Genomic DNA, 16663 nt, shown 5'->3' on the forward strand with positions numbered 1-16663 from the left:
ACCATGACCAAGAACACCACACACAAGCTGGAAGCCTGGAACCACATTGGTAGAAATACAATGATGAATTTCTGATTAGCAATGTGTGATACCTTCCAGTTGTAATTTGCATCTGCTGATAGAAACAATCATAATTAACCATAACGTTTAGCCAACATCTACCAGAAAGGACCAGAAAACAGGGGAACTGATGATTGACTTAATTAGCAAACTCCACAAAAATCTATTATCCAGCACATTGGTGTTTTTTCCCTAAATCAGTACTCCAAATTGCAGATATAGTTCATTCATTTATAAGCAACTGTACATGGTAATGAAATAGTACGTTGCATGTTGAGGTCTCGACCATGTCAGATGATTGCTCCACCGACCGCAAGAACCTCAGATGAAAAATGCACAGGTTTTTGATACAGTGATTGGAAATAAAACATCAGATAAAATAAGACCTTTGCTTGCAAATTTTGAGTAGAAAGCCAATCAAGGAACATAATTTACATTTTAGAAGAGCAAAAAAGTGAAATTGAAAACCGCCTAAAATAAAAAATGATCGCAAATGAATGAAATGAAGGAGCGCAGAGCACGGGTTGAGCCGCGCGGATATACTCTGAAAATAGAATATTTCACAGTACCGCCGCGCGGCTATAACCTATGAATATAATTTTTTTCAAAGTATAGCCGAGCGGCTATACTATTTAGATTTTTTTTAAAGACGTTTTTATAAAAAGCGTATGGCCGCGCGGCTATACTCTATAAATAGAATTTTTTTCACTTTATAGCCGCGCGGTTATACTTTGAAATGTGAGTATTTTGTGTATAATACGTGAATTTTTTGTGTATTATTAAAATCTTTATATAAAAAATACGTGTATTAAACATGAAAAATACTTACATTTGTGTTATATATAATATTTCACAATACACAGAAAATTAAGTTGAGTGGCTAGCTATCAAGATTTTTAACGTTTTACGTTACTTTGTCAACATAATTAACATCGATAGTACCCAACCCTTCGAGATATTACGTAATTAATCAATGCTTTGTTTCTTCGGGGGCATCCCTTAACAATTAATTAAAGCATGGAAACATAGCTATACACAGCTAGCTATACACAATGCTGGTATAACTTGTCTCTTTGTGAAATTTGGCGGCTCTCGCTCACCCGCTTCCTAAAATCCGAGAGCTCTCTCCCTCTATAAATTCAGACTTCGAGTCCCGACCATATTACTAACTTCCTTCCTTCCTTCCTACACAAGAACACAAACACAAAGACTCGTAGGAGAAATATTGAAGAAAGATATGGTGGCTAAAAGCATGAATGTGAGCAATGTGCTGGTCCTTGTTATAGCAGCGGCAGTATTCACGCTACATGGAACAGAAGCTGCACAATACACAGTAGGTGACAAGCTGGGTTGGACCATTCCTCCGGGTGGCGCCGCCACGTACGCTTCATGGGCTGCCAAGCATAGCTTGGTAGTTCAGGATATTCTAAGTGAGCTATACTTCTGTGAAACTTTCCAAATTATAAATTAATTACCTTCTATCTAATTAATATTTGTATGCATTATTAATTGGCAAAAAGTCACTTTTGGTCCCTGTAGTTTGTCACTTTTATCACTTTGGTCCCTGTCGTTTCAATTTGATCAATTTTGTCCCTGTAGTTTTGAATTTAAGCAATTTAAAGACAATTTTCAATTTCTGTCAAATTTTTTAAACTTCCGTTACTTGTAAAAGGGCAATTCCGTCAAATTATTAAAAAATTAATTCCTTTTAAAAATAAGCAATACAAAATAAAATTTTAATAATAAAAATATATCTTCTTCTCCCTCTCTCCCGTCCGCTCCCCCTCCCCTAACTTCACCATCAGATCACCACCCACCACCACTCCAACCCCACCCAACAAGCCACTGCCCAACACCACCCACCCAATATCCAACCCTTGCCACCCTCCCACCACAAAACTTCTCAATAAACTCCACCTCTCTCTCTCTCTCTCTCTCTCTCTCTCCCAAACCTAGCCGCGACACCCAGGCAGTCACCCACTCCGCGACGACCTTCGGATCCCCCTTCCTCGCCCTCTGTTCTGAACCCACCCTCAGCTTCATCAAAATGGTCATCAATCGCAGCGGCGACAACGCCAAGGTTCAAAAAATTCCCGGAATTTGCAGCCACTACATGAACGCCATTGAAGAAATACTGGAACACTCTCAGCAAGAACTGCAAGGATAAAAAGCAATGAGCACAATACTTAATGATGACATCTGAAGGTATAGCTCATGAATCTATTATATATCTATATTTTAAATAATTGTCAATCATTGCAAACCAGACATATCTTTATTGCACGTATATATAGCAATAATTTTTAAAATATACCTGAAAATTTTTGGCTTGAAACTCTGTGAGCTTGGCTGCAAACCCAGAGAAACCATATCTATAACTGTTTACCATTAATTCTGAGGCCAATTCCTTGCTGGGGTCGGGGAGGATGATAGTGGCGGTGGGGTTTGGATAATCTGGGTATCTTCTTTTACTTTTTTTTTGGTTATTTTATTCTTGGTTTTTTTTGGGGTGGGGGGGTTGGTTATCTTTGTTTTTAACTGAAATGCCCCTCAACAACTAACGACAGTTACTCTATTTTGACAGAAATTGAAGATTGTCCTTAAATTGTTTAAATTGAAAACTACAGGGACAAAATTGATCAAATTGAAACGACAGGGACCAAAGTGGCAAAAATGGCAAACTACAGGGACCAAAAATGACCTTTTGCCTTATTAATTCGCTAACCTAGATGCATATATGTTGTTTGTGCAGCCTTTAACTTTGCGGTTGGAGAACAAGATTTGGCTTTAGTAACCAAGGAGGATTTTGATGCGTGCAACACAGCCGACCCGTTGCTTGTGTTCCAACAACCGGGAGACTATATATTTCAAAGCGAGGGCATGTATTATTTGACCTGCACCTTCGCCGGCCATTGCGCCAAAGGCCAAAAGATTGCCCTTTACTTCGCTCCCTCAGGCGGATCTCCATCTCCAAGTCCCGCTGCAGGTCAAAGCCAAAGTCAAAGTACTGATGATGCTGCCGCGGTCAAATTTGTGTCCAAGAAAGAGTATGGCTTCAAGAAATTAATGCCTGGAACGATGAAGTCCCTCTAAATATTCCATGCTCGCTATATATAGCTTGCCAAGAAGAGTACTTTCTGCTTATTATTATCTTATGAATAACTAGAAGCACTGTCTGCTTAGTATGTTATGTGATCCATATATGCCCCAATAATAAATTTATTATTTATATTTAAGTCCAGTTTTTGTGATTCTTTTCTTTGCCATATGTGTGATTAAGTTTAATGTTGAGTTAATGTCGAGGATTTTACTTTTTCGACATAATTAATATCGAGGCAAGCATATTGACCGATCATTATAGGTATGAATTAATTAATGATTTGATCTTGTACTGCACCTTACAAATTACAATTACACAGGACAGCTAGCTTCCTTAACTAGCTTGCAATTTCTGGATGTCATACACTATGCATATCACATATCCCTTTGTGAAAAATTTGGCACAGCTCGATCGCTTAACCGCTCCGAGGGAGCTCTCTCCCTCTATAAATTCAGACTTCTCTTCTTCCCAACCCTAGCTACCACTAACTTTCATTCCACCCCCCTACACACAAGAACACAAAACACAAGGACTTACGAAAAAAAAAATATATATATATTGAAGAAATATATGGTGGTAAACCATGAATGTGAGCAATGTCATGGTCCTTATAGCAATGGTAGCAGCAACATCACTTTTAATGTTACAAAGAACAGAAGCTGCAGAATACACAGTAGGAGACGACCTGGGTTGGACCATTCCTCCGGGTGGTGCCGCCATGTACGCTTCACGGGCTGCCGAGCATAGCTTGGTAGTTAACGATATTCTAGGTGAGGCTACACCTCTGTGAAAATCTCCAAATTATTAATTAATTACTCTACAATTAGTACCTATATGTATGTATGTGTACGTATGTGCAGCCTTCAACTTTGCAGTAGGAGAGCAAGACTTGGCCTTAGTAACCAAGGAGATTTTGATGCGTGCAACACGGCGGACCCTTTAGTTGTGTTTCAAGAACCAGGAGAATTTCAATTTATCTCAGTGGGCACATACTATTCGACCTGCACCTTCTCAGGCCATTGCTCCAAAGTCCAAAAGATTGCCCTTTACTTGGCTCTCCCAGTTCAGGATCCTCAACTGCCAGTCCAACTCCAAGTCCTGGCCCCCCCCCCCCCCCCCGAATTTTTATCTCTATATAATATATAAATTTTTTAATAAACCACTTATAATTTAAGTTAAAGTTCCCTCTAAAACAAATTAGACACAACTAAATTAGAAATATTTAGCTCTAAACATGTAATTATTGAATACTTAGGTATTTTATACTTCGGCCCCCTAGCTTTACAATTCTAGCTCCGCCCAACAATATGGGCTCAAGAGATTACTGCCTGTAATGATGTAATTCCTTTGTTGCTAGCTTTGCCTTTGATTGATTGCCTCTAGGCTGTATGCCAAGAGGAGGAAAACTATATATATTTTCTTATGAATAACTAGAGGTTTGTGTTCTATACACCAAAAAACATTTGAACACATTTGTATAGTTCAGTATATATCATGATTTAAGGTTTTAAGGTTTGGACGACATAATTAATATCGACCCATCACTATGCGTATCAATAAATTAATGGTTCGATGTTCCTTAATTAGCTTGCAATTTCGGGATGTTAAACACAATGCATATTTTGACTTATCGCTTTGTGAAATTTGGTGGGTTTTGCTCATCCGCTTCCTAAAATCCAAGAGGTCTCCCCTCTATAAAATCAGACTTCACTTCATCCCAACCATATTACTAACCAACTTCTGTCTTTCCTTCCATCACAAAGAACACAAACACAAGGACTTACGTAGGAGAAATATTGAAGAAATTAAGATGGGGGCTAAAACCATGAATATGATCCTTGCAATAGCAGTTGCAGTGTTCATGCTACATGGAACAGACGCTGCAGAATACACAGTAGGAGACGACCTGGGTTGGACCATTCCACCAGGTGGTGCCGCCACGTATGCTTCATGGGCTGCCGAGCATAGCTTGGTAGTATACGATATTCTAGGTGAGCTATGCTTTTCCTTTTATTACTTGTTCTTTTTGTTTTTGGGAGTGTCGTTGGCTTGGCATGGCATGGCATGCATCTCACTAATTAATCTATATGGTTTTGTTTGTGCACTGTGCAGTCTTTAACTTTGCAGTAGGAGAACAAGACTTGGCTATGGTGACCAAGGAGGATTTTGATGCGTGCAACACCGCAGAACCCTTAGTTGTGTTCCAAAAACCAGGAAAATTTAAATTTGTGGGCGAGAGCACGTACTATTTGACCTGCACCTTCGCCGGCCATTGCGCCAAAGGCCAAAAGATTGCCCTTTACTTCGCTTCCTCAGGCGGATCTCCATCTCCAAGTCCCGCTGCAAGTCAAAGCCAAAGTCAAAGTGCCGATGATGCTGCCGCGGTCAAATTTGTGTCCAAGAAAGAGTATGGCTTCAAGAAATTAATGCCTGTAACGATGAAGTCCCTGTAAATATTCCTTGCTCGCTACATATAGCTTGCCAAGAAGAGTACTAGTATTATCATCTTATGAATAACTAGAGGCACTTTGTGCTTAGTATGTGGTGTGATCCATATATATGCCTCAATAATAAAATTATTATTTATATTTAAGTCCAGTTTTTGTGATTATTTTCTTTAATTTGTCGAATGTAAACAAATTACAATTACACAGGACAGCTAGCTTCCTTAACTAGCTTGCAATTTCTGAATGTCATACACTATGCATATCACTTATCTCTTTGTGAAATTTGGCACATCTCCCTTAACCGCTTCCTAAAATCCGAGAGCTCCCTCCCTCTATAGATTCAGACTTCACTTCTTCCCAACCCTAGCTACCACTAACTTTCATTCCATCTCCATATTCAAGTCAAAGTCCCAATCGTGATTTATATATAAGTCCACTCTTGCTAATTTTCCCCTGGGTTATTTTGTGCAAGTCCCCTTGTGAATCCTACTCATGTTTACTCATTCAAATTTGAAACCCGATCAAATCTGCCAAAATAAGAGAAAAAGAGAAAAATATATATCTTAAGGATTAGACGAAACCCAATATAGGACAAGAAGATAATGACATCAAATATTGAATCAAATTTTACAAAAATATGGTTCTGAGGAAGGCGGAGCTAGAATTGTAAAGTTGGGGTGGCCGGAATAGAAAATACAAATATGTAAAATAATTAAGTATTCAATAGTTACATGTCTAGAGCTAAATATTTCTAATTTATTTTAGAGGGAATTTTAACTTAAATTATAAGTTGTTTAGTACTAGTTCTATATGTTATATATAATATAATAGTAGAGAGATGAAAAAACATATGGGGGACCAGAGCCACTCCAAGCCTAGGAGTGGCTCCACCACTGTGTGGAATGAAAATTAAAATGGAAGATCTAATGTTTAATGATTTGGGACTTTTCCCCTACTGCTGTGAGAGATCTAATGTTTAATGATTTGTGTCAGGTTTCTACCCCTAGATTTGTTGTTGTTTAGTGTTTGTGCTGGGCGTTAGCCCTCCTCTTTACCAAAAAAATTTAAAAAAAAATTAAATGGAAGATTAAGAAACAAAGCAAAACCTTTTACCTATGCAGGTAAGTCAAAACCTCTAACCAAATTCACGCCTAATATTTTCACATTAGGATCCGTAAATGCGGTACATTTACACGGTAATATTTCCACATACCCTGACCAAATTCACCAACATTAGGATTACTAGTTAATAATTGATCAAGTTTGATTGTGGGCGGAAGGTGCCAAGGGCTGCAGGTAAAAAGTCTACTAACCACATTTTACATCTCTCATATAATTGTTTGGACCCATATATGCGAATACAAATGAGTCCAACTTTTACAAAAACTAGAGCAAGTAATAATATATTATGATAACTCAAGGCCAGCTTATTGCCACAAGATTAATGATGAATACGTACAAATTTATCAGTGCTGGTTGATTGTAGCTTCTGTTTGGTGAGATTATTAGTGCTGGCTTACTAGAAACAACTATTCATTTCAATTATGAAGCGAGCTTTTCCTTTTAGGCAATCAAGCAATGCACGCCAAGGCCTGCAGGTTTGTGTTCTATACACCAAAAAACATTTGAACACATTTGTATATATAGTTCAGTAAATATCATGATTTAAGGTTTTAAGGTTTGGACATAATTAATATCGACCCATCACTATGCGTATCAATAAATTAATGGCTTGGTGTTCCTTAATTAGCTTGCAATTTCGGGACGTCAAACACAATGCATATTTTGACATCGCTTTGTGAAAGCGGGTTTTGCTCATCCACTTCCTAAAATCCAAGAGGTCTCCCCTCTATAAAATCAGACTTCACTTCATCCCAACCATATTACTAACCAACTTCTGTCCTTCCTTCCATCACAAAGAACACAAACACAAGGACTTACGTAGGAGAAATATTGAAGAAATTAAGATGGGGGCTAAAACCATGAATATGATCCTTGCAATAGCAGTTGCAGTGTTCATGCTACATGGAACAGACGCTGCAGAATACACAGTAGGAGACGACCTGGGTTGGACCATTCCACCGGGTGGCGCTGCCACGTATGCTTCATGGGCTGCCGAGCACAGCTTGGTAGTAAACGACTTTCTAAGTGAGCTATACTTTTCCTTTTATTACTTGTTCTTTTTGTTTTTGGGAGTGTTGTTGGCATGGCATGCCATGGCATGCATTTCGCTAATTAATCTATATGGTTTTGTTTGTGCACTGTACAGTCTTTAACTTTGCAGTAGGAGAACAAGACTTGGCTTTGGTGACCAAGGAGGATTTTGATGCGTGCAACACCGCGGAACCCTTAGTTGTGTTCAAAGAACCAGGAGAATTTCAATTTATAAAAGAGGGCACGTTCTATTTGACCTGCACCTTCGCCGGCCATTGCGCCAAAGGCCAAAAGATTGCCCTTTACTTCGCTCCCACTGCATCTCCAAGTCCAGCTCCAAGTCCAAGTTAAAGTCAAAGTCAAAGTCAAAGCGCTGATGATGCTGATGAACAATATGCTGCCGCAGTCAAATTTGTGTCCAAGAAAGAATATGGCTTCAAGAAAATAATACCTGCAGCGATCAAATCTCTCTAGATAATTCCTTGCTAGCTAGCTCGTATTTGCCAACAGGACCTTATGAATAACTAGACGCACTTTGCACTATTATATGTAAGTAGTGCGATCAGAAACCCTAATAATAACATTTGAACTTTCTTTAAGTCCACTCTTGTTTTTTTTTTTTTTTTTTTTTTGCCCCGGTATTTTTTAGGGCTTCTTAGATCTAGGTCCACAACGATTAGCTATCATTGGGTTTAGTCCTCGCGGTTTTAGTTTTAGATGCAGGTCCTTTTACATTTATTACTTTTTTGTTGTGTCAATTTTACCCTTTGAGGTAAATAAGGAAAACACATTGAAAATCTAAATTTAATACATTATTTCCTTGTAATTGAATTCCATAATTTAAATTTTGAATTCTTTCCTTCATAATATTCCTAATATATGGACAAAATACAATTTAATCAATACAAAGTAAAGACCCACAAATTATACCAATACAAGCACCCACATTAAATTATATACCTGACATACAAGTAAATAGTGTTATTATTAGTAACGAAAAATACTTAGTGATAAATCATGTTACCTATAAGTTAGGAACATAAATTAGAAAACTACCTATAAGTCAGATAAAAAAAATAGAAAACTACCTATATCTCCGGTACATAAAAAAGATAAATGGTAAATCGTATGTTACCTATAACTTAGATTCATAAACAAAAAGGCAAAAAAGTGTGGTACCTATATCTCATGTATGTCAAAACACAAGTCAATTAATAACTTTTTTTTTGTTAAAGGAATATGTTACCTATAATTTAGATATATATATGAAGAAAAATATATCAAAAAATGTATTACGTACCTATGTCTCCGGTATACTATACATAAAAGAACAACTAAAAAGAACAAAATAATTGAACTTGATTAAAAGTTGAGCATATATTCAACATAAAATAATAATAATAAGATTACCTCATTAAGAGTTGTTGGATGAGGAAAGAAATATAATATTGGCTAATTATCTCATTAAGGTAAGTAATCGAAGATAATGGGCAAGGGTAAATTGGATAAGGAAAGAAATATAATATTGGCTAATTATCTCATTAAGGTAAGTAATCTAAGATAATGGGCAATATTTGAACAAAAAATGATTTTAAATATATAAAATAAAAAGATTACATCAGACAATATTCAAAAAGGAATGTAATCCTATGTGGCACAAAAGTCAAAGGACTTGTATCAAAGTCACCAAATCCGAGGATTAAACCCAACTTCTAGATGAGAATTTGGATCTATATCAACTTTTCTAGGGCTTCTTAGATCTAGATCCACAACGATTAGCTATCATTGGATTTAGTCCTCGCGGTTTTAGTTTTAGATGCAGGTCCTTTTACATTTATTACTTTTTTGTTGTGTCAATTTTACCCTTTGAGGTAAATAAGGAAAACACATTGAAAATCTAAATTTAATACATTATTTCCTTGTAATTGAATTCCATAATTTAAATTTTGAATTCTTTCCTTCATAATATTCCTAATATATGGACAAAATACAATTTAATCAATACAAAGTAAAGATCCACAAATTATACCAATACAAGCACCCACATTAAATTATATACCTGACATACAAGTAAACAGTGTTATTATTAGTAACGAAAAATACTTAGTGATAAATCATGTTACCTATAAGTTAGGAACATAAATTAGAAAACTACCTATAAGTCAGATAAAAAAATAGAAAACTACCTATATCTCCGGTACATAAAAAAGATAAATGGTAAATCGTATGTTACCTATAACTTAGATTCATAAACAAAAAGGCAAAAAAGTGTGGTACCTATATCTCATGTATGTCAAAACACAAGTCAATTAATAACTTTTTTTTTGTTAAAGGAATATGTTACCTATAATTTAGATATATATATATATGAAGAAAAATATATCAAAAAATGTATTACGTACCTATGTCTCCGGTATACTATACATAAAAGAACAACTAAAAAGAACAAAATAATTGAACTTGATTAAAAGTTGAGCATATATTCAACATAAAATAATAATAATAAGATTACCTCATTAAGAGTTGTTGGATGAGGAAAGAAATATAATATTGGCTAATTATCTCATTAAGGTAAGTAATCGAAGATAATGGGCAAGGGTAAATTGGATAAGGAAAGAAATATAATATTGGCTAATTATCTCATTAAGGTAAGTAATCTAAGATAATGGGCAATATTTGAACAAAAAATGATTTTAAATATATAAAATAAAAAGATTACATCAGACAATATTCAAAAAGGAATGTAATCCTATGTGGCACAAAAGTCAAAGGACTTGTATCAAAGTCACCAAATCCGAGGATTAAACCCAACTTCTAGATGAGAATTTGGATCTATATCAACTTTTCTAGGGCTTCTTAGATCTAGATCCACAACGATTAGCTATCATTGGATTTAGTCCTCGCGGTTTTAGTTTTAGATGCAGGTCCTTTTACATTTATTACTTTTTTGTTGTGTCAATTTTACCCTTTGAGGTAAATAAGGAAAACACATTGAAAATCTAAATTTAATACATTATTTCCTTGTAATTGAATTCCATAATTTAAATTTTGAATTCTTTCCTTCATAATATTCCTAATATATGGACAAAATACAATTTAATCAATACAAAGTAAAGATCCACAAATTATACCAATACAAGCACCCACATTAAATTATATACCTGACATACAAGTAAACAGTGTTATTATTAGTAACGAAAAATACTTAGTGATAAATCATGTTACCTATAAGTTAGGAACATAAATTAGAAAACTACCTATAAGTCAGATAAAAAAATAGAAAACTACCTATATCTCCGGTACATAAAAAAGATAAATGGTAAATCGTATGTTACCTATAACTTAGATTCATAAACAAAAAGGCAAAAAAGTGTGGTACCTATATCTCATGTATGTCAAAACACAAGTCAATTAATAACTTTTTTTTTGTTAAAGGAATATGTTACCTATAATTTAGATATATATATATATGAAGAAAAATATATCAAAAAATGTATTACGTACCTATGTCTCCGGTATACTATACATAAAAGAACAACTAAAAAGAACAAAATAATTGAACTTGATTAAAAGTTGAGCATATATTCAACATAAAATAATAATAATAAGATTACCTCATTAAGAGTTGTTGGATGAGGAAAGAAATATAATATTGGCTAATTATCTCATTAAGGTAAGTAATCGAAGATAATGGGCAAGGGTAAATTGGATAAGGAAAGAAATATAATATTGGCTAATTATCTCATTAAGGTAAGTAATCTAAGATAATGGGCAATATTGGAACAAAAAATGATTTTAAATATATAAAATAAAAAGATTACATCAGACAATATTCAAAAAGGAATGTAATCCTATGTGGCACAAAAGTCAAAGGACTTGTATCAAAGTCACCAAATCCGAGGATTAAACCCAACTTCTAGATGAGAATTTGGATCTATATCAACTTTTCTATTTTTTTTTATGCCATTAAGGGCTCGTTTGGGAGTGCTTCTTCCTGAAGCGTTTATGCCAGTAGTGCTTATGCTAGTAGCGCTTATGACATAAGCGCTTCTACAAAAAAGCAGTTTGTCGTTTGGATGTCACATTTAAAAACGTTTTTACACTACATAAAAACGCTTTTGATATTTTGTTGAGTGTTTGGTTGACACAATAAAAGCGTTTTTTAAAATACTTTTAAAAAATTTAAAGAATCCCAAAATATTATAATAAACATAGGAAATAAAAACCAGATATCTCTATATGGTAGTGTCTACAGTATTGTTCCTAAGATCCAGCACTATGGGTGTATGGTTGATCTCCTAGGTCGAGCCGGACACTTAGACCAGGCAGTGAGGTTTATTGAAAGCATGCCTATCAAACCAGATATCTCTATATGGAGTTCCTTGTTGAGAGAATGTGGAAGCCATCAGAATCTAGAATTAGCAGAAAAAGTATTTCAACAGCTCATAAAGATAGACCCTCTAAATGATGCTGCTTATGCTCTTATTTCAAATATATATGCAAAAGTGGGAAGGTGGGATGATGTGAGCTGGGCAAGAAAGAAGTTGCATGAACTAGGAGTGAGGAAGCAACCAAGATGTAGTATAATAGAATAAAATGGAGCTGTGCATGAATTTACAGCTTGGAATTTCTCAAACCCTCAATCTGCTGAAATTTATGCTATGTTGGATGAGATAAAGGGTAGATTGCAAAAACAGGACCTAGTAGAAACATCATCTCATCATAGTGAAAGATTGGCTGTCGCTTTTGGTCTTTTAAACAACCCCCCAAGAACTCCTATCCGTGTAGTTAATAATCTGCAGATTTGTAGAGATTGTCATTCAGCCATGAAACTAATATCTCAGGCCTACAACAGAGAAATTGTTGTCAGGGATAATTACAAATTTCATCGGTTTGTAGATGGAAATTGCTATTGTAAAGATTATTGGTGAATTCAGATCATAATTTGCAACCTATGTTCAATAGTTTTTCATCTTCATCCAAACTCTAAAAATTTACAAAATCAATCAAAATGTTAAAGATGAAGGAAAAGACAAGAAGTTGTATATGTAATAGTACTTTATATTCAGTCAAAAACTGGTTCCAGATTGCACAGCAACTCTGGTCACAACAGAGACTTGAAGTAGGGAGCCAAACGAGTGAATTTACAAAACGATCATCCATGGCTGCCAAGCGATGCACATAAACAGCTCTTTGTAGAAAAAAAAAAGAAAAAAAGAAAGGGTATTTGGGCATTTAAAAAAATTAAATATGGGTATTTTTGGCATTTTAAAAGTTTCATTAAAAGGAGCCAAGTGCTTCCCGTGTTTTTGTCCTGCAGCGCTTTTAAGAAGAAGCACCTCTCAAGTGCTTCTTCCAAAACCACTCCAAGTGCTTTTGGATCTCACCCAAAGCGCTTTTGCAATTTTTGCCAAACGCTATTTTTAAAAGACAGAAGCGCTTTCACCCATTTAGAAGCGCTTTTTGTTGCTCCAAAAGCACTCCCAAACGAGCCCTAAAACTGCTTGCAAGATTAAAAATTTTCAAGAATAGCTTAATTAGGCCCGTTCGTTATCGTTTTTGGGAATCCATTTTCATTTTCCGTTTCCATTTTTCACCGAAAACGCGTTTGGTGCTATGTTTTTGCAAAACGTAGAAATCGACTTCCGAAAATGAAACCAAACCTTATGTTCAAAAGTTGAAAACAACAATTTGTTGTTTTCTGTGAAAACGAAAACATGAATTCTCATCTCACTTCACTCTCGACTCAAAACTGAAAGCTCTCTCTCCTCTCCTCATCTTTGCTATCTCCTCAACCTCTTTGTCTCAGTCTCTCACCACTACTGCGATACGGCATCTCTCTGCTCCTCTCTGTCCTCACCGCAATCTCTCTGCTCCTCACTGTCCTCACCACCATCTTTCTGTTCCTCTCTGTCCTCACTGCCACCTTTGTGTTTGAAACCTTCTCTGTGTGGGAGGATGAGGTTAATAAAGCAAGATGACCGAAAAAAAAACATGAATTCAGCTTGTCGGGGTCATACTTTGGCTTCGGGGACTTTATTTTTATTTTTTTATCAGGATGGCTTTTGGGGGACTTTGGGTACCAAGAAATGAAGGTGGGGGGTTTTGGGCGGTGGGTGGGGGAGGGCTCTATGCTAGAGCCCCTTGGGGTTGTGGGTAAGGGAGGGAGTGTGAGACAGTGAGAGGATGTAGTTCAGACAGAGAAGGGGGTTTTGGGTCGGTGAGAGAGAGAGAGAGAGAGAGAGAGAGAATGGTGCAGTGGGGTTGTGTTTTTTTTTTTCTTTTCTTCTTTTAAATAGGTCTTTTGTTTTTTTATCTGATTTATTAATTTTATAAATTAATTAGAATGTTCGTAAATATTTATCTGTATTTTTGTTTTGCTTTTCATAGTTTTTTATTTTCTAAAATAGTTTTCCAATTAAGTTATACATTCTTTGTCTAGGTTTTTTTACATTAAATTTTAATTATTGTTTTAATTTTTTCTTTTAGAAAAGACTTTAGCAAAAATATACTTTAAAAATAACTTATATATTATTATTCTGAAAAATTTGTTTCATCATTTTCATTCTCCGAAAATGTTACCAAATGGGCATATGCATATAGCAATTTCAAAATCCAGGAATTTGTCAATTGCAAATAGAGGGCACTTTTTATGTTTTGCATCGGTTTGGCTGCTTCCATTTTATGTCGTGGAAGCTGTACGACAAAAAATCATATCAAAGGAATTAAAAATTGTACATACTAGTGTGAAGTCACTTTCGTGGTTTCAATTTCTAAAAACTAGCAAAAATAAATGAAAAATACTTGTGCAAATTATGTGTGTGAAAAAGGGAGACATTGGTTCCTTTGTAACCAAGTCAAGCTTTTTGTGTTGGACAATCAGCCAAGGTTGCCAAGGCCTGCAGGTTAGTGTTTTGTAGAATTTAAATTAACTACAAACAAAACAAAGGTTAAAATCCTATTACCCAGCTTGTCGGATTGCAAAACTTTAGTTACGTTTTCTTCGACATAATTAGTATCGAACCCCATAACATACCCAGCTTGTCAGATTGCAATTGAAACTTAGATGTTTGTACAATCAATCAACAATATCCTCTAGTTTAATTTAATTTGATCTCAATGCTCATAACATAACATATACATATGCATAAACTTCAGAAAGCAATGCAGTGTACTTCCTTCCGGACCTAAACAACTGGCATTAGTTTTCATATTATATATATATATATACGAGGAACAAGGACGAGAAAGATGGTGAAAAGTTCCATGAATAATGGGAAAGTGATGGTTTTTTCTGTAGCAGTGGCAGCAGCAGCATCAATGGTGTTACAGACGACAGAAGCAGCAGAGTATATTGTAGGAGACGACTTGGGTTGGACTGTCCCTCCGAATGGCGCTGCAACTTATGTTGAATGGGCTTCCAAGTATAACTTTATAGTTAACGACATTCTAGGTAATAATATTAATCAATTCTCTCCATTTACATTTTTTAATTTTTTTTTTTCCATTTATAGCTAATTTAATTACATGATGATGATGACTGATGCATGCAGACTTCAAGTTTGCACAAGGAGAACAAGACGTGACATTGGTAACCAAGGAGAACTTTGAGATTTGCAACTCCACAGATCCCTTATTTCAACTCCAGAAACCAGCGAGATTTCAATTTCTTTCGGCAGACACATTTTATTTCATCTGCAGCTTTGCTGGCCACTGTGCCCAAGGCCAAAAGGTAGCCGTTACTTTCGCTCCTTCTGCAAGTCCAAGCCCTAGTCCATGTCCAAGTAGTGCTGACGCTCCTCCTGCTGCATCCCTGCCCCTCAAATTTGTGCTGTCTAGAAAAGTTGGGTTCAGGAAAGTTTGATATATGTAACCTTAATTAATTAAATATTTACTAGTGCTAAACTTCTTTTAACTAATTCGGTAGTCATGTATCAAATTTCTTTACCAGCTATAAAAGGGGTCTTGATCAAGTCATCATGGATGTACCTCCTTTGGCATATGGAAAGAATTTATGAATAAGATGATCGAAGTACGTACTTTTTTCAATTAGTATCAATAAATGATTATGAGATCATAAATGTTTAAAACATAATGTCAGAAAGTTCATGTTTGAGCCAAAACAAAGAAATTAAGAACTTATCCAAATACGAAAGCAAAACCCATGTACATATAAATTAACCTAGCAACAATTTAAAAAAAATATGGGCTAGGTATGTTCGATCCACAATATGATCAATCTACATGGGGTACCGATAGTTGTCCGCATAATTAGTGTAGTGGACGATAGGGTTAACTTTCAGTGGCGATCTTGACTGAAAATAAGAATAGGGTGGTGGCTGAATTTGTCCGTAGTAACCATATGGTGGCAGTGACGGTCTATGATATGTCATTGGTTGATAATATGGGTTTGGTGGCCGGTATCCGGGCCTTGGCATTCCATGAAAGCTCCTATGGGCTGGAATGCCCATAGATGGCCGCATAGGCGGCCGACGCTGAGGAGGCATAGGCATGCCCATGCCCATTCCCATGCTAGAAAATCCCTTCCCATTCTTCTTCTTCTTGTCATTTTTGGCCCAAGTGAGAACTCCATGTTGCTTCTTGGGTACAATACTGCGTTTGCTTTCATCATCAGAACTGCTTTCAGCCTCATCACCATCACAAGAGCAATCTTCGCCAATTTGGATGTTGTACTTAGTAGATGTACCAATATTAACATTGTTTTTGTAGGGTTCTTTCTGGAAGGACCAAAGTTCTGCCTTTTTGTCCATATTTTTGACTATATTTATGAGAACCATAGGGTCTATGTTACCTGAAACTTTTAATAATCCTTGTTCTGGATCTATGTTTATGTCCTCCACTCCTATAAAATAAAAAATAAAGAAAAAAATTATAAACTATA

General features: G+C 35.7%; 3 protein-coding genes, 1 long non-coding RNA gene and 1 pseudogene across 5 annotated transcripts; 4 read left to right on the forward strand and 1 right to left on the reverse strand.

The window, feature by feature from the left end:
• Positions 1 to 1235: 1235 nt before the first annotated feature.
• Positions 1236 to 3289, forward strand: LOC110759893 (umecyanin-like). The gene is made up of 2 exons (XM_088256009.1): positions 1236 to 1490; positions 2813 to 3289. Exons 1-2 carry the CDS (start codon positions 1298 to 1300, stop codon positions 3151 to 3153), a joined length of 534 nt encoding a protein of 177 aa, XP_088112135.1. The 5' UTR covers positions 1236 to 1297; the 3' UTR covers positions 3154 to 3289.
• LOC110759895 (uncharacterized) lies at positions 2091 to 2709 on the reverse strand. Its single transcript, XR_002527188.2, has 2 exons — positions 2375 to 2709; positions 2091 to 2215 (listed from the first exon to the last, which is right to left on the reverse strand). It is a non-coding gene; the product is annotated as an uncharacterized LOC110759895 (long non-coding RNA).
• Positions 3290 to 4871: 1582 nt separating the features above from the next.
• LOC110759910 (umecyanin-like) lies at positions 4872 to 5745 on the forward strand. Its single transcript, XM_021962048.2, has 2 exons — positions 4872 to 5151; positions 5273 to 5745. Exons 1-2 carry the CDS (start codon positions 4971 to 4973, stop codon positions 5611 to 5613), a joined length of 522 nt encoding a protein of 173 aa, XP_021817740.1. The 5' UTR covers positions 4872 to 4970; the 3' UTR covers positions 5614 to 5745.
• Positions 5746 to 7516: 1771 nt separating this feature from the next.
• On the forward strand, positions 7517 to 8717 carry LOC110759911 (umecyanin-like; annotated as a pseudogene). Its single transcript, XR_015825863.1, has 2 exons — positions 7517 to 7755; positions 7877 to 8717. The product of XR_015825863.1 is annotated as an umecyanin-like (transcript).
• Positions 8718 to 14974: 6257 nt separating this feature from the next.
• LOC110752570 (mavicyanin-like) lies at positions 14975 to 15696 on the forward strand. The gene is made up of 2 exons (XM_021953250.2): positions 14975 to 15214; positions 15315 to 15696. The coding sequence occupies exons 1-2, from the start codon at positions 15013 to 15015 to the stop codon at positions 15623 to 15625; spliced, it is 513 nt and encodes a 170-aa protein (XP_021808942.1). The 5' UTR covers positions 14975 to 15012; the 3' UTR covers positions 15626 to 15696.
• Positions 15697 to 16663: the final 967 nt, after the last annotated feature.

This window comes from Prunus avium, chromosome 7 (genome assembly GCF_965620075.1).
Source record: "Prunus avium chromosome 7, drPruAviu1.hap1.1, whole genome shotgun sequence".
NCBI classification, from domain to species: Eukaryota; Viridiplantae; Streptophyta; class Magnoliopsida; order Rosales; family Rosaceae; genus Prunus; species Prunus avium.